Source organism: Podarcis tiliguerta (assembly GCF_965153285.1).
Source record: "Podarcis tiliguerta genome assembly, chromosome: 17".
NCBI classification, from domain to species: domain Eukaryota; kingdom Metazoa; phylum Chordata; class Lepidosauria; order Squamata; family Lacertidae; genus Podarcis; species Podarcis tiliguerta.
In genome coordinates this window covers 244,823-262,828 of record NC_139550.1, presented here as the reverse complement: position 1 = coordinate 262,828, position 18,006 = coordinate 244,823, and the positions used below count along the sequence as shown (strand labels likewise).

At 46.8% G+C, this 18,006-nt stretch overlaps 1 protein-coding gene across 4 annotated transcripts; it reads right to left on the bottom strand.

The window, feature by feature from the left end:
* Positions 1–782: 782 nt before the first annotated feature.
* Positions 783–16,337, bottom strand: MAB21L3 (mab-21 like 3). 4 transcript variants are annotated; one of them, XM_083420475.1, is made up of 7 exons: positions 16,220–16,337; positions 15,085–15,971; positions 12,768–12,908; positions 7,918–8,209; positions 6,971–7,152; positions 4,828–5,022; positions 783–2,023 (listed from the first exon to the last, which is right to left on the bottom strand). In XM_083420475.1, the coding sequence occupies exons 2-7, from the start codon at positions 15,130–15,132 to the stop codon at positions 1,790–1,792; spliced, it is 1,092 nt and encodes a 363-aa protein (XP_083276601.1). In that variant the 5' UTR covers positions 15,133–15,971; positions 16,220–16,337; the 3' UTR covers positions 783–1,789. The 4 variants fall into 4 exon arrangements, with proteins under 4 accessions (XP_083276601.1, XP_083276604.1, XP_083276602.1 ...); XM_083420478.1 differs by lacking the exon at positions 16,220–16,337 and adding an exon at positions 9,476–9,547 and having other exon boundaries at positions 15,085–16,200; XM_083420476.1 differs by lacking the exon at positions 16,220–16,337 and having other exon boundaries at positions 15,085–15,252; positions 15,682–16,197.
* Between the last annotated feature and the right edge of the window lie 1,669 nt (positions 16,338–18,006).

The following is an 18,006-nucleotide window of genomic DNA, read 5'->3' as shown; positions in this document are numbered from 1 at the left end:
GCTCCCAAATGCCGCAAACCTGAAAGTGAGTGTTCCGATTTGCGAACGTTCTCCTGCAGCCAATCAGAAGCTACGCCTTGGAAGTCAAACGTTTTGGAAGTTGAGCGGACTTCCGGAACGGATTCCGTTTGGCTTACAAGGTACAACTCTACGCATGTGATGCTGTCTCCACTTCAAAGCCCCTTTCTACAAAGCCTTTGGGCAAAACTCCTTAGATCTTCTTCCCTACTGGAACAAGTCCTAAACACATTGAAGTAAACACATCTTCTTCTTCTTCTTCTTGTCCTCCTTGCCTCCTTTCCTCTCCCTCTAGCAGAGCAGTCGCCAGCCATTTCAAGATTTGAGATACGACTCATTTTCCAAAAAACCAAACCCACCCACACAAACCTTCCCCAAAAACCGTGCTGACCCACAGAAACCCACCCAGATAACACCCCCCACCATTTAAACCCACCCAGAGAAACTTTCCTATGCCCCTCACAAAAAAACTGAGCACCTCTGACTCTAATTTCAGGCCCACCTTTGTGTACTTTGGCATTCTAAGCAAAATTCAAAAATTGCATTTAAGTGTCTTCTGCATGTGGAAGAGATTTACATTGGCACCGAATCACCTGAAAGACATGTAAGCACTATGTCTAGATGCAGCTTTCAACTACCCTTCCCATGTGATAGCTTACCATGTAACTTAAATTTTTTTTGCTATTGGAAGCAGTTCAGTGATTGGCTTCAGCTTCATGCAATGGGGATAGTGGGAGAGTGTTGGGGATAGTGGGAGTCCTGTATATTTTTTAAAAACCTTGACCATTGTTTATTCATGCCACCAGCTGTCCACAAGTGTAACTAATTGAGGTAAAAACATTTTATTCTAGAATGCGCTCTATTGAACCATTAAGGGGTCTCTGGTTAAAAAAACCCTGAACATTGCACAGAAAAATAAGTATCCCTTTGCAGTCAGGACCACTTCTGAATGCCGCTGCAGGAAGGCTGGTCACATGGCAGGAACAAAGGTAGCACCAAACATGCGAAGCCTGTCTTCTCATTCACACACCTGAGGGCTCCATCCCATGTTACATTTGGCAGATATTGCACTCTTTGTGAACACAAACGCAAAGGAGCAACGCACGCCACTAGCTTCTAGACAAGATCATAACTGGCAGACTTTCTGACTTGGATCCAGTTGCATGCATGGCCCCGATGCATTTATGATGGTGCTCCTTTCGTTTATATATATTTCTTGCTGTCCATGCAGTCAGACATTGGTTATTCCTAAAAACAAGAGAAGGTAACCTTTGGGGGCAAGAAGGAAGGAAAACCGAAAGAAGCAATGGAGGTATTTAGCAACCAACAAGGTTCATTCACCAACAGATCTAGGACTCTGAGACACACACCCACCCCATCAGATTTTTCAAGATGCTCCCCAACTTTTTAGCGCATTGATAAATGCACAACAGTCCTTTATCTTTCGCCCCAATTTTGCTGACCAGGAGAAGCAAACTCTGGATCCAAATATGGCAAACTGCTTTGGAGCTTAGCCCACCTAGAGAAGGTACAAAATTGAAGTGGGCAGCCCTCTGCCCATCCACTCTCCACAGGCTGAGTTTCTGCGAAAGAGGCTGGCTGGCTCCAGATCCAAAAGGTGAGACTTAAGCAAACTAATCATGGAGAGGCAGAAGACAGAAGAGTTTGCTCCCAGATGCCGGTCCGTTTGCCTCTATCCTCACTACTCACCACACAGAGGAACTAAGGAACAGGGCAAAACCTGGCTCAGGAGTCTGCTTGCTCATCTCTCTCAGTCCAGAGGAAGCACAGGGTTTTCCAAGAAGACAGCCAACTTGCCCGCTACCATGTCCAGGTCGTTGGTGTTGGCATACTTCAGCAGGTTGGTGCCTTTGATGAAGTAATGCTTCAGGAAGTGCTGGCTCACGCATTTGTGCAACTTGCGCACCATCCGCAGGAAGCCTTTGCGGAAGCAGGACCAGTCCTTGGAGCGAGGGTACTTCTCGCACGTCCAGAAAAGCACCATCTGCAGAAGACACAAATGAGGCGCAATGGATGGAATTCCACAACACAGGAAGCGTGTGTGTGTGTGTGTGTGTGTGGGGTGGGATACAGTCTGCATGGGATGGCTCCAGCCTTGAAGTCAATACAGGGGTACAAAGTTAAGTCAAGTTAAGCAGATATAGAAGAATAAATGTTTAATTATTAAGATACAAAAATACTATCTCAATAAGAAAGTCACAAAATGCTAACAAGGAAGTCACGCACAGGCAAGAAATAGACACAGGCAAGAAATAAGCAGCAAAAAAAGAAATGGATAAATGTTGGTACATCATGAAATGTGAAAATGTGAATTTACAAATATAATGTATATGTATCTGTAATGGTTCTAGGGGTTGCTCGTGCGTAAGCCGGTGCAAACACCTGGCTGGGTTGCCTGAGTGAACCTTTTCTGTCCGGACAGCCACTCACCCGTGGCTGTCTCAATCGCTGGCAGAATCTGTCAGTGGGCGTTTCTTAAACTTCTTCCAGCAAAGAAGCTCTTTGACGCCAAGTCTTCTCCTACTCTCCCTGCGTGAAAGCCTTCTGCGCAAGGAGGGCGTAGGCAGCGGAGGACCTCTACTCTCCCCGCTGGTCCCCGGCAAGGAGTCATGGGAGCGCCTCGCCGCTTCCCCCATCTGCCCCCCTTCTCCACTGGTGCTACGCTGATTCTCTTCCCCAGAAGATGGGCTGCCTCTCCCAATCCCGGGACGCTCTCCGGAATCCCTCTGGATTTTGCTCTCTCCCTCCGGCACTGATGGCAGTTCCCTGACAGTATCACTATGTAAATATTTCATATATGTGTTGCAAAATTAATAATAAATAAATAAATATTTTTTTTAAAAAAAGTAAATACAGTGGTACCTTGGTTCTCAAACACCTTGGTACTCAGACAATTTGGAACCCAAACACTGCAAACCCGGAAGTAAGTGCTCCGGTTTGCAAATGCTTTTGAGTGCCACGCTTCCGTTTTGAGTGTTACGTTGAGGTCTGTCTGTTTTTGCTATTTATTTTGCGTTTTTGTTTTTGCTGCTCTTTTTGTTCTGCTTTTTGTGACTGTGTGGAACCCAGTTCAGCTAGTGATTGACTGATTGTGTGACTGCAGTACATTGTTTATTGCTTTCATTTTGTGGATCTATGGTCTTGTTAGATAGTAAAATTCATGTTAAATTGCTGTTTTAGGAGTTGTTTTTAAAAGTCTGGAACGGATTAATCTGTTTTGCATTACTTTCTATGGGAAAGCACGCCTTGGTTTTGGAACGCTTTCGTTTTGGAACGGACTTCCGGAACGGATTAAGTTTGAGAACCAAGGTACCACTATAGTTTAGAAATGCTTCAGCTTTCTCAGTGAAACTCACTGTTGCTTTGGCATGAAAAGTAAGTTGCCAGCTGCATCTTGGAACCCCTGATACCCAGGAGAATTTGGGGTTTCTGGTATACCGGGTGGGGGGGGGGACAACAACAGCCTGGGAGGGAGGCTGGCTTGGGCCTGGTTGCCAGAAAAACAAAGGGCAGGACCAGGCTTCCTCAAGCTCGGCCCTCCAAATGTTTTTGGCCTACAACTCCCATGATCCCTAGCCAGCAGGACCAGTGGTCAGGGATGATGGGAATTGTAGTCTCAAAACATCTGGAGGGCCGAGCTTGAGGAAGCCTGGGCAAGACCATTTCCCACCCCCCAAATACCACAAACACAAAATCTGGGCCAAAAATGATTTCCCTGAAACTCACTAGCACATCTCTGGGAAGTGCTAGAATCTGGCCTACACTACATCTTCATGTTTATATGGAGTTGTTTCCATAACTGAAAGCCTAGAAACATACCACAACGTTTAGAAGCACCACAGCTGGTGTCTCCGTCACACAAGCCTATCGTGTAATGTTTGGCCCTGGGTGGGTCTGCAGAAAGTCTCCCATCTAGAAGAGAGAACATGGGGGCTTGCTAGCACAAGTGAATTAGACGGCCTTCTTAATAATGGCATCCGGTCCGAGTAATGACCTGGATCAAGGGTGGAAAACCCTTTTTCTGCATAGCTGTCAACTTACAGATTTGAAAATAAGGGATCAGCAGCCAAAATAAGGGATTTTAGTCAACCAGCATCCAAACAAAGCCTCAAGCGGTGGTTCCCACAGCGCAGCAACCCGGCAAAGGGGATGCAGCAAGGGAAACCACCGTCACCTCTCCGCTGGGAAGCGCTGAGCAAAGACGAGTCCCCAGGCAACGCGGCCGATTTGACTGGCACAAAGCATGCAAGCTCCACCTCCCAGTCGTTCTTAGACTCCTTATTGGGTGAGCAACGCAGCCAAGCAACACAGTTGGAGCCTCCCTCCTCCCTGGCCGGCAGGGAGGGAGGGAGAGGAGCTGCTTCTTTTGAAACCCGGGAAATTTACGGGACATCATCAATAAGGGACAGCAGCCGGACATGGCGCTGGGATAAGGGACTTTCCCACCAAATAAGGGACAGTTGACGGCTATGTTTTTCTGTCAAGTGTCAGATTCCGTTGGGACTACTCTGTCAGAGGTCAATGGTGGATGGAGCCAGAGCAGAAAATGGCAGACTCTACCCATTTCCTCTCTCTTTCCAACACGACCTTTTCCTCACCTCCTTCCCCACCCAGTAGGATCCTGTGGTGTGGGGAAGAGAGAGTCAGCTGCCTTCTGCTCTGTCCAGCCCTTAGCAAACCACAGGCAATGAAGAAGCGTTAAGTAGCCAGTCCTCCAAAATGGCTCCTCTTGTTTTGGGGTACAGATCTCTCCCCCCTTCCCACTGCCTCATTGGCTGGCGCACACACCTGCAGGTGGAAGGCTGTGAGGACTGGCTTGTTTCCCGCACACCAGACATCTTCCTTCATCTGCCTCATAACCCGGAAGCACATCATGCGGCAGCCGCCGTCCTCGTCGAGCCCCTGCATCAGGATGTGCTCAGCTCTCGCGAAGCTCAGGTACCAGTGGTAGTTGGAAGAGGCCAAGAGGTCAAAGCCAAAAGACTGCAGAAAAGAAGAAGCAGAGCAAGTTGGGGAAGGAAAAGACGGGGGGAAGAAGGCAGAGCCCCCCCCCCCAGCTGAGAGATTGGTTGAGCATCTCCATAGGAGCAGCCTTTGCATTGTTTCAACCCATCAACTTATCCCAAGGGTCCAGGGTGCTTACTAATACTCTGAAACAGATTGAAAGGCACAGAATTACGCAAATAAAACATATTAAAATATGCTAAATTAAAAGCAACATTTACATGCTGATCCCATTGCCTTCAATGGGGTACCTACCTACGGGCTACTTTTATGGGCTACTTTTAAAATGAGGCTGCATTTTAAATTGCATTTTAACCTGTATTTTAAATTGGTTCCCCCTCCCCATTATGTTTTTATGGTAATTTTACTGGTGTTAGCCGCCCTGAGCCCGGCTCTGGTCGGGGAGGGTGGGGTATAAATAATTTATTATTATTATTATTATTATTATTATTATTATTATTATTATCAACAGGATATCTAGAAGCTGTGTGAAGGCTTGGGCTTTGGGGACTCTCCAGCGACAGGAGGCTGGATGCATATGCGGAGAAGAGAACGTAAACGGCCCTTCACGTGCCACCATAGTTTTAAACTGGTCCAGATTAAGAAAACATGAGGCATATTTTAGCAGTTGAAAGGGAAAATATGGGAGAAGACACTGTCTAGAGCAGGGTTTCCCAAACTTGGGCCTCCAGCTGTTTTTGGACTACAATTCCCATCATCCCTGACCACTGGTCCTGCCAGCTAGGGATGATGGGAGTTGTAGTCCAAAAAACAGCTGAAGACACAAGTTTGGGAAACCGTGATCTAGTGTAGAGGGTCTTAAAAGCAATTGGTCAAGAGGGATCTGGAATTTACAATCTTCCCCCAACCTAGTAGCATTAAATAGAAATGGTGCCCTCTTCATACTTTTGTGGGTTGTGTACATTGGCCACCTCTCCCAAGCAAGCAGAGGATTTGAAAATGACGCCTGTTTGTCCTCCTTGCTTACAGGAATGTGCTGCAAGTCTCCACGGCCAGTTAGCACCAATCTCCTGTCTCTAGGCATGGCGCACAGAAAGAGGACAGAGAAAAGTCCGCCCCCCCATCTTAACACGAGGGCTTGTGGGCATCCAATGAAGTGGGAAGTTCGAAGGTTCGGGACAAATAAGAGAAAACACTTCTTCACACAGCGCATAGTTAAACTATGGAACTCACTCCATAGTAGTGATGGCCAACAACCCGTACCCTCCAACATTTCTCTGATGAAAATAGGGACGTCCCATTCCATAATGGCAATTTTACTATTTATACCCCACACATCTTCTTGTGTTGCCCCAGCCACTCCTGGCAGCTTCCAACATATATAAAAACATAAGAAAACGTTAAATTTTTTTAACCCTTCCCTATACAGGATTACCTTCAGACACCTTGAGGGCTGGATAACTCCATACCCTCCAACATTTCTCCAGTGAAAATAGGGACATCCTCAGGAAAAGCGGGACATTCCGGGATCAAATCAGAAACCCGGAGGGCTTCTCTAAATCCAGGATGGAAAATAGGGACCCTTGATGGGTCTGCCCACCCAGATAGATTTCATGAAGGAGGGGGCTATAGAAGGCTACTGGCCATAGTGCTCTGTCTATGCTCTGTCTCCACGGCTGGGGCAGTATTACTTCTGAACCCCAGAGCAGAATATTAGTTTTAACTGTTCAAATCATTATGGCCTAAATCATTGGTTCACATTTATTTTATTTGAATAAAAATTTGCTCCTGCCACACTGACTATTTTAGTGATAAGAAATACCTACATCCTCTCCTGTCACACCAGGGTGGCGCACCGCACTCTGGGAACACCCCTGGCCTATATCCTGCTCTCTTACCCCTCCACATGCCCCTCTTTGCAAGATCGGCTTGGGGCTAAAACCACGGTCGCATCCTGGCCTGGTACCTTGACGCATTGCACTTTCTCCTGGCTAGGCCAGCGCTTGAAACATCGGGGCCACTTGATTTTCTGAGGCCAACAAGTTGGGATCTCAATCGTTGGAACCAGCTCAACCTCCACCTGGACGTTGGATGTCTCCACAGCAAGATGGACCACCGGGCTGAAGCCTTCCAAAATGCTGACTCGCTCTGGGGGGAAGGGCATCCAAAGGGGATTGTCAGCAGAAACTGGACTGCAGCAGATTCCTCGCCTGGCACAATTCTGCAGCTGGCATTTCCTCCTCCAATGCCCAATATTAGCTGGATTCTGACATTCATTAATTTATTGCGTTTAGGGGCATCCCCCCCCCCAATCCCTTATGACAGTATGCTTCTGCCAGTCTGTATCTATAGCCACAAAGGCAGTTCAATTTCATTTCACTTTCAATTTGTATACCGCCTTTTTATATTTACTTGCCCAAGGCGGTTTACAGCAACAAAATAAACAACCCAGAACATGCCCCTTACAATAATCTGGTCCAATACAGAAAGGCATAACAAAATAGAACTTTTAAGCAGAATGACTTATATAAAAGAAATTAATATTCAACAATCTATTAGAATATAATAGTACGCAATAAAATTAACTCTGAAAACATCAGCAAATAATAATTAAACAGAAATTCACTCTTAATGACAATAAATATGATCTAAACTATGATAATTAAAAATCACTGCAAGTCACAATGCAGATGATGATGGTGGTGGTGATGATGATGATTTGTGGTATGGTCTGTCCTGAGGGCCAGGACCACACTGCTGGTGTGTGTGTGTGTGTAGGGGGGGGGTGGGGTGGGGTGTAGACCCGGCAGAAATATCTGTTAGAGGTTTGGGGAGGCCATGAGTGCCTGTGGTTGATTGTGGGAAAGTGCTGCCCTGAGCCCCTTCCTCTGGCACCTGCCCCAGTGAACTCACCTGTGAGATTGTGAGCCACGATCGCTTTCTCCACAAGTTCTCGGAAGACAGCCAGGACCTTGGCAGGCACGAGGTCGCCCTCGATGTTCACATCTGCCTCGTGCCACTGCTGGAGGCTCTTGGAGAACTGCTCCACTTCCAGCCACTGCTGCAGCTCCTCCGGGTCCCTGACAGGGGACAGGAGCTTGGCTCCGTGCGTCGTGTAGTAGCGCCAATGCCGCACTTGGCCTTCTTTGTAGCCAGACAGGCCAAGCAAGGGGACGGTGATGAGGAACTGGCCGGGGGTTAAGACCTAGGCAGATTCAGAAAGGTTGGAACAGGAAATGGCTGGGATGGCCAGGAAACTAGAACAGACTTTGGGCTTGTCCACACTTCCATGGGTTGGATCTGAATTCGAGGCTGCCTGATTCACGGCTGAAGGCAACCCTAAGCATGCTTACTCAGAAGTATGTATATTAAGTACTGGAGGCCTTGGTTACTTCACTACATCTGCTAACAGCGAGGAAATGATCTATCTCTCTATATAATAATAATGTAAGAATGCCATCAAGCAATCCTCCTGGAAGATTGGCAGTGCCGTATCACTATCCTGGATTTGCATGAAGTCAGGTTGGGATAGGGAAGCAAACGTGAAAGCAGGTTGCACAACAGCAATGGCCCCGGCAGAGGAGTGAGGAGCAGGCAAGACTGAGAGGGGAAAAGAGGCAGTTGAAAACAACAGAAGAGTTTTAATTAAAGCAGGGATTGAGTGAAGTGAGAGGGAAATGGTTAAGTTGTGGTTGAACATATCAGACGACACAGCAATTCTTCAAACAGCTCTTGCTTATTCACAGGCCAGAACAGAACTGAACTAAAGGGTTCAGCCAGCCTGCTTATATAGAGCTCCACTACATCGCAACTGTAACCACTTTCTGTAACTATCCAATCACTGAACGTCACTTTCGATCCCTTATTTGCATATGTGGACCTGAGTGAAAACTATCTACAGTATCCCCCTGCTGGCCCACGGTGAGAACCTCAGTCCATAACAGAAATGGTGGTTTGAAACAACAGCAGGTGTTTGAGTAAAGTACTATGGAATATTTGAGGGCTTAACATCCTTGGGGAAGTTTGAGCACAGTGAAAAGGGAGGGACACTGAAAAGCAAGAAAAGTGGCCATTTTAAAGAACAGCAGAGGTCTGAATAAAACAAGGATGGGATTCCTCAGAAAGGAATTACAAGGCATAAGTACAGATGGAATTTATTGTTCAAGTGCCATTGCAAAGAAGTCCCACGTGGCTTTAGTGGGGATGACAAATTCTGTGGTACGTAAAGCCCAGGGACTATAATACGTCCGGCAAAATGTGCAGGCCCACATAATGTGAAGCCCCCTTCTTCAGGTGAGACTTCTCAGGCAGCAGGTGGCTTAAAAGCATGACTTTGTGCTTTCATACCTTTTGGGAGGGCTTGGCTAGGGAGGAGGTGAGTTAGGGTAGTTGGTGGAGTGCGAGTGGTGGTGATCAAGGGAGGAAGCAGGCATGAGGGGACCTGGAGGGAACCTGTGCAAGGTGTTTGTACCTGGATAGACGGGTGGAAGGGGCTCTTCCCCTGAAGCAGAGCTGACCACTTGGCCAGTAAGGCTGGCTGATCCTGAGAGGCAGCAAGGAAAGAAGGAGACAGAACAGATGCAGTAAAAGGCAATTAGTCGGCTAACTAAAAACGCAGCTCGTGTGAATGCAAATCACTAGGCAGGGAGAAATGCAAAGAGATGCCCGCTCTGCAGCCTGGAGATGGAACTTCTTCAAAACACTCTGAAGCACACCTTGTCCAGTCCTTCGGGAAACAAGGAAAACACGGCATTGAGCTGGCTTCTTCCCTTGTGGGGTCTTTGCCTGCTATGTCAGTTCAGTCTCTTTCTACCTTATCTGCCTGCAAGAGAGGTGAGTGGGGGACTCAGGGCAGAGAGAGCGAGACAGCAGGAATTGCAGTCATCTCCGCAGGTTTTGCAATGCTGAAAACCAGCTTGTGGCGGCAGCCTCACAACCTTCTCCAGTCTACTAAAATGCAGTGTCCCCTTGTTGCAAGTGCCCTTTCTGAAAACGGGTATTCCAAGAACTGGAATGAGGAAAAAGTGAGGGAGAAGGGAGAAATGGTGCCACCATTCGTCGGCTCCCCCCTCACCTTGCCACAAGCTATGGAGACTTGTGGGGACATTTCGTCGCCCCCCCCCCCGCCCCACAGCTTGCCACCTAGCCAAGACCTGATGGGTTTCCCAATTTCCATAAGTCATCTCAAGGGCGACCCTGCCAGCGACCTCTAAGGCTGCTGGTTAATGTCAAACTAGCTTAGCCCCAAGCCAGGAATGTAGAAGGGGCACTTCAAAGGAGAACTATGGTCCCTGGGATTTTCGGCTACCCATATTGATCCCTGGGGCTGGGAATGATGATCATCGGTACTCACATGTTGCTAGTGTTTCAGTAGTCTGAACCAGCCTGCCTGATGCCTAAATAAGCCCTCTGTTCAGAACCCCCACCATTCCGAGTCTGCAGGTTGAGCCCCTTCTCGTGGATGCATGTAAATTAAAGTGTTACCTGATATCACCATTTGCTGCACCCTCCCTCTAAGCATTCACCTGGAGTTAACTTAGCTGTAAGGTTACTAAGGGACGCGGGTGGCGCTGTGGGTTAAACCACAGAGCCTAGGAGTTGCCGATCAGAAGTTCAGCGGTTCGAATCCCCGCTACGGGGTGAGCTCCAGTTGCTCAGTCCCAGCTCCTGCCAACCTAGCAGTTGGAAAGCACGTCAAAGTGCAAGTAGATAAATAGGTACTGCTCCGGCAGGAAGGTAAACGGCGTTTCCGTGCACTGCTCTGGTTCGCCAGAAGCGGCTTAGTCATTCTGGCCACATGACCCGGAAGCTGTACACCGGCTCCCTTGGCCTATAGTGTGAGATGAGTGCCACAACCCCAGAGTCGGCCACGACTGGGTCCCTTTACCTTTACCTAAGGTTACTAATGGTAAGAATTATGTACACCGCTTTGAGCACTTTGGGGGGAAAGTGGGATTCAAATACATTAAATAAAAAAAAATACGAAGGCAAGTTTCTCTCAAAAAGGCTTAGCTCTTCAGTTGTAGCTATCTAGTCAGTTGACAAGAACTGTTGCTAATTTGCAGAAATGAGACATTTGCTCCCTACGGCCTGCCTTCCAACCATTAAATGTGAAACTGTGCCTTTCTCTGGATGCTTGCAAGAGTTATTAAAAAACTTCCTTTACAAAGGGTTGATGTTTTAGGGGTTTTACTTACTAAATAGAATGAGAACCTTTATCAAATCATGGAATTGCCAAGGTAGAAGGAATATTGAAGACCACCCTCTCCACATCTCCCGACCTTGCACAAAGCTTGCCATGCCCTCAACATCTCTTAGAAGAAAATGACCAGCCTATAATCACACCATTGCTATGCAGTGGCAGAAACTGACAAAACACGGATGTTTTTGTGCAGTCCACAGCATCTGGACGTGGGAGATGAGGGAGGTCGTATTTTATTACAGCCTCTGAAATAGGGAGACCTGGAAGGGTCAGGGCAGCAAATAACCAACATGCAAGGAGGCTCCCAGACAGCATCTGTTGTGAACAGCAGACTCCTAACCATATCTGCTCCTACTTGACCTTATCTGATCCGTCTTACTGAATTCATACACCCAGCTAAGAAGGACTGCAGCCTCAGACCTCAGTTACCATCGCCTATAGTATATCTCCTTCACTCTTTTCAGAAGCTCATACTTTCTCTGGTACAGAGTAGAACATCTCTATGGCCAAAGGCATCTGTGTATCACCAGTGGTCCCATCCATTCTCTTCAATCAATTTCCACTGGCATTATGGTACACCCAGGGCAGATCTACGCTCACGGGCTATAACATTAAGGAAGGGTTAAGGAATGATTTTCCCAACGTAGATAGATGGGCATGTTACGTTTTGCTTGGAACATTAATAATACACCATTGAAAGGTGACACCAGAGGGTGCTGCAGAGCAACCAGGAACTGGCAGCAGGGAAACTGCATTTTGACAGGTAAAACAAGGTAAGGAACGTTTTAAATTTACCAGTTTGCCCTGTGACATTTTAGAACAATCTATCTAATGCCGTTCTAATAACGTTAAAAAGGTCTGCGTAGATCCAGCCCCAGTTTTAATAATTGCAAGGAAGTATGCCTCTGATTGTAACTGATGGCTGAATACGAGTGGTAATAGAAGCCCATTCAGGGGGCATTGAGGTGATGAACTGGAAACAATGGAAACATCCTGAGTTCCAGCTTCTTCCTGCATCTTTTGGTTGTACATCAGTCCTGCCTTCTGGCTTGCCCTTTGGTTCTGAATTGCGCCTTCATTCCACGACTCCGGGTTGCCCACAAACTGCTTCCCACACAACCCAGACCTTACACTGTCCTTTAAAGGTTGCAGAACTGTAGTCCAGAGCAAGGAGCCAGAGGCACCAGGTGTAGCTTTAATCCTGCAGTCTATAATGGACAGATGGTGCTCCCATGAGGAGGAGGGTTCAGAACCGCTTGTGGACTCAGTGCACCAATAATAATAATAATAATAATAATAATAATAATAATAATAATAAATTATTTATACCCCACCCATCTGGCTGGGTTTCCCCAGCCACTCTGGGTGGCTTCCAACAAAATACTAAAAATACATTAAAACAACAGTCATTAAAAACTTCCCTAAACAGGGCTGCCTTCAGATGTCTTCTAAAAGTCAGATAGTTGTTTATTTCCTTGGCATCTGTTGGGAGGGTGTTTCACAGGGAGGGCGCCACAACCGAGAAGGCCTGGTTCAAGCCAAAGACCCCATGCACACTTACCTTCATGTTTTCGTTATGAATCCCAGAGTTAGAAATCGCCTGGAAACGAGAATCCTTGTTGCTAATTTCGTTGGTAAGCCGTTGTATGATTTTTTGCACTTCATCCACTGTTTTGGCCACTGCTCGGTGCCTCAGGTCCACCTGCAGACAAAATCCAACATTCCTACTATATTGTTTTGGACTCCAGACTGTACAGAATCAGAGAATGGTAGACCCGGAAGGCAGTGGTGGAGGAAGGGGGTGGGGAGGGCGGTCTGCTCCAGGTGCCAGCCGGGGGGGGGGGGGGCGTCGCTGTGGTCAGGTGCCTCCCCCTTGGGGTGATCGCTCGGGCAGGTGCCACTCCATTGGGACGCCCCCAGGTACCAAAGCCCCTTCCTCCACGAATGCCGGAAGGGACCCTCAAGGGGCATCTAGTCCACAGCTTAACCAAACAAAGCTACTGAACCACAGACCTTCTGAAGGCATATTATTTTGGTGAACCTTGCTGTGTGCGCATGTACACATGTATGTGAGTCTGCATGCACATGGCATGGGAATTCCAGTTCGGAGGGCGCTGTCCAGTTCAGTAGTTCTGCTAGTGGAAGGATTTTGTTTTTAGAATGGAACTTCCCTCCCCTCCCCAAATCTTTTGGGTTGGGGAAATATCTAAAGGGTTGTCCCCCTTTAGGTATTATTTACACGGCAGAGCTTCCTATGCTTAATTCTGAGTTGTTGTTTAGTCGTCTCCGACTCTTTGTGACCCCCTGGACCAGAGCACGCCAGGCGCTCCTGTCTTCAATAATGAGTCGTTACACCCAAATTTACTGGATCTTACATTTACTCGGCTGGATCTTTGAATTCGTTTGTGTTCTTCATTGTATTGTGAAGCATCTAAAGCTATCACTTGAATTGCTTGGCCTTTTGTAAAAACGAAACAAAAAATTGACCCCCCCCCCTTTCCCCTCAAGGTTTATACACTTAGGTTACGCTTCATGCACTTGACAAAGCAGACTTTTGCCCATGAAAGTGTCAGCTGCAATGAAATTATTATTATTATTATTATTATTATTATTATTTTGAATTTATATACCACCCGTCATCTGTAGATCTCACGGCAGTTCACATCATAAAATTTACAATTTTTAGGCATTAAGATGCTTCAGAACTCATCTTTATTGCCCTATATATCAAATTTCTGGCATCTATGAACTGTATGAGAATCCGTGATTTTCAGACCTGTTTTTAATATACTCCAGTTGCCTGCTGCCCTCCAATTCAGGGTGGGGATTTTTGTAAAAAACCCAACAAGAGCAGTGTTCCTTCCTTCTCAAGAGGTGTCTTCTCACTGGGGCGAAGTTTTGTTTGTTGATAATCCCTTATTACATTGTGTTGACTATACTTAATTATATCATGGGTAGGGTCAAAGTCAATTAGATTTCTTGTGCGACTATATAAAAAACAAGAAGAACAAGGTGTGCATCAAGAAATCAGAAGGTGGGGGAAAACACAAACGAAAACACGAGGAAGAATGAAGCTGCTTCTCATATACAGATTCAAATAGGTGTGGATGGAGACTCTAATTTGATGGGGCAAAGTGGATTAACAGCTACATAATGCCCAAACATGGACAAGCCCAAAGCATCCTTCTGTTAATGCCCAGTTTGAGTAGTTACTGAGAAAATCAGGGCCAAATTAGACACGACAGCACAATATTTCCCACGTGTTTTGAAAACGTAAGTGCAGCTGTGGACAGAAGGTGTCTTGGATCTGCAGGGCTTCTGGAAGGGGCTTTTCACTCTGCCTTTTTCCGCGTTAAAATCCTGCCTCTGCAGACGAGTTAAGGAAGAAAGACTTCCTACAGTTAAGAGAATTTGAAGGAACCCCCCACCCCCCGCCAAATTACTCTAGCCATTCGTATCTCTCCATAGAGAGCCTCTGCCCTGTTTGGCTCCAGCAGACAGAATAAAAATCCTCTTGCATTTGTCCATAATGGTTTTACTGTAGATCCAAGATTGGGTACTTCAGAGCAGGAGACATTCCCGGGTTAGTTTTTGTTGATCCTTCCCAAAATTTTATTCAGTAGGTACTTTACCTGGAGAGCTCTACCCAGTGCTTTTTCCCCCTATTAAAACATGTTTAGGGGTCCTCTCATTTTTTTACTCATATTGAAATACTGCTCCTCAATGAGGCCAAACCTAGATTCATAAAATGTTGAGGGGTGTGTGTACCCCTGCACAACCCCCCACCCCCCGCTGAAAAAAAAACACTGGTTCTACCTCATAAACATGAAAACAGAATTCCGAACCTCTCCAAACAGAAGAGCCACAATGTCCCTTACCTTATTCTGAATGTATTGTTCTACAGCTTCTTCTGCGAGGGGTTTCATGGCAAGGACTTGTCTTCAACGGATCTCCAAGGAAATTCCTTTGTGCCTGCAGGGTTTTCTTGACACTGACGCGGGGTTTTCACATGCGCTTTTTCTATTTCATTAGAAGCCTTGTTTTTCCTGCATATGGAGAAGGAAAGGAAATCTTCTTTTTGTCCCGCATTACAGCACCCATGCGCAGCTTAGCACTTAAGGACATTCCCAGTCCGACCCCCTCCAAAAAGAAAACGGGTTCAATTGTTTCCATTTTTAAAAATGCAAACAATCTTAACATGTGCAGACTTAAGAGTTTCAGAAAAGGCTAATCTTTTATGAAAAAGCAGCGCACTTTCTCAGCCATTGCTGACTGCCACAAGACACTTCCTTGCTCAGTCAAGCTCTCTTGCCCATATCATTGGCAAAATAAATCCTCTTCCACCTCCCCGCCCCCTTCAACGGAGCCCTTGGTTTTATAGGCTTTGGCGTTGCAGTGCAAGGCCTATGCTCCTTATCTCTCCTTTCTGCCTCCTGCGAGTATTGACTGTAAATGCCACACCACTTGGGCCTTGCCTGCCAGCCGCTCGCCTTTCTTGACTGTAAACACAGACTAAGCCGCCTCTCGTTAGCTGCCAGCGGCCCAAACGAACAGAAGCGCACCCACCACAAATTGCTCAGGAAGGGAAAACAATTGATCGGGCTCTTTATCAATCGAAGCTGTTGTTTGTTTTTGCAAAAGCTTGCGTCAGAGGCGTGTGGTGCGCAAGGCCAGAGATTCACTCCGAACAGTTGGGCTTGGCAGCTTGCAGTCTCTTCACTGGATACTCTTGCAGGGCCACAAGGGATTGGGAAGACCGAAACATCTGCAAATAAAAAAGGATTAGCACACAGGGGGCTCCTGCAGCTTCCATGCCTCAACCACCCAAGACATTTGGACGGGAGTTGGCCGTTCTGAAGGTGTCCCTAGCTCACTTCTGAGGTTTTGGTCACGAGACAGATTGATGCGGGTTGCATGACTAGAGGAAGACTGATATGCAGAGAATCCCCCTTAGGGCTGAAAGTCAGATGCCTGTCTCTCCAGCCTCTAAGACTAGGTCCTTCTGCCCCTCACCTGTGCTCTTTTCCTCCCACTGCTGAAAGCCACACACCCAAACCTTGGCCTGTCCGGACAAGATACATTTCTGGAGATACACTGCCAACCAGTGTCGACAATATTGAGCTAGATGCGTCAATGATCTGACTTGGTATAGGGGTGCTTCCTATGGAAAAAGTGACGCGAATGGCACTGTGGTCCAAACCATTGAGCCTCTTGGGCTTGCCGATCAGAAGGTTGGCGGTTCGAATCCCCGCGACAGGGTGAGCTCCCGTTGCTCGGTCCCTGCTCCTGCCAACCTAGCAGTTCAAAAGCAGCCCAGTACGAGTAGATAAATAGGTACCACTGTGGTGGAAAGGTAAACGGCGTTTCTGTGTGCTCTGGTTTCCGTCATGGTGTCCCATTGTGCCAGAAGCGGTTTAGTCATGCTGGCCACATGACCTGGAAAGCTGTCTGTGGACAAACGCCGGCTCCCTTGGCCTGAAAGCGAGATGAGTGCCGCAACCCCAGAGTCGCTTTTGACTGGACTTAACCTTCCAGAGGTCCTTTACCTTTGGAAAAGACAGTATACCTGGCAAAAATGTGCAACAAAGGGGGGAAATGTATGGACTGTTATGGAATACCACGAAAGCCCAGGGCGTACTACCGTTTCCTGCAACTTTGAAAATATAACATTTGGATTACTTTCAAGGTCCCTTCGATGCCAGAGATCTAGGAACAGGATCACCATGATTTGCTAAACTGTAAAGTGTCAATAGCACCTGTGTATAGAGGGGGAACTTGCATTGGGTTCATAGCATGGGGCGGGGCGGGGGGTTTAATTCTTTCATGCTGTTTTCCTTATTAAAATGCCTTCCTCAAGCTGTTGCCCCCCCCCCCCCCAAGCTGGACAAGACATACAGCTATTGTTGCCATTAACACTTAAAACAAAACAAAACCCCAGTAGATTCTGTTCACTGATGTTGCGTCTACTTTGGCTTTAAGACATGAGAAAACGTAAGGAAGGGATTTCTGTAAGTCAAGCTCTTTAGCCTGGTGGTATTTTGCCCTCTCTCCAGCGTAGATATAGCATTCTCACAACTTTTCAGGGTAGGCTGGAGGCAGAACAGATGTAAAAAACCACCCTGTCCGCCCCCCCCCCCGAAAGTGAGATGTGTTCCTGACAACAGAACCATATTGGAACACCTATCGCCCCCATTCTCACCCCCACTGTACTACTTAGCTTCTTTTAATTGTTAGGGGACTGAAATTTAATAACCTGAATTTTGGGGCTGTGCCCACACCTTACCAAAGACTGAGTTCTGTAACTGAAGGTTCTCGTCTTCAATTTTACTACACTGTGCAGTCTTCCGTCGCGGAGTTGCACTTCATTCTATAAATAGCAAAGGAGCATGTTTGACCTGGCTATTTTGAGGATGTTCCGCACATCATTTTTTCTTTTTAATGATTGGATGAGTCACGGGATGGAGGCTTGCAAACAGAGAGAGCTTTACAATGTTGTCGCTAATTCGTTGTGACAGCAGCAAAGTCATGTAGCAAGGCCTTCTTCACTGCTGCCGACGACGGTAGATCAATATTTGTCAGTTCCATCAACTGTGCCTCCAGTGCTTTCTTGTTTGTTTGTTTGCTTAAACAACACACCTAAATCTGCCCTATAGATTGTTACTGCTATGTCAGTCTCAACCACTGTAAAAAGGGGATTTCTTCTTTGGAGTAAGACTTCTCCTGGGAGCCCTGCAAAGATTTTGGAGGTTGCAAAATTTATCTTTGGGCAGAACGATAAAGCTAAATGGGAAAGTGAGCTT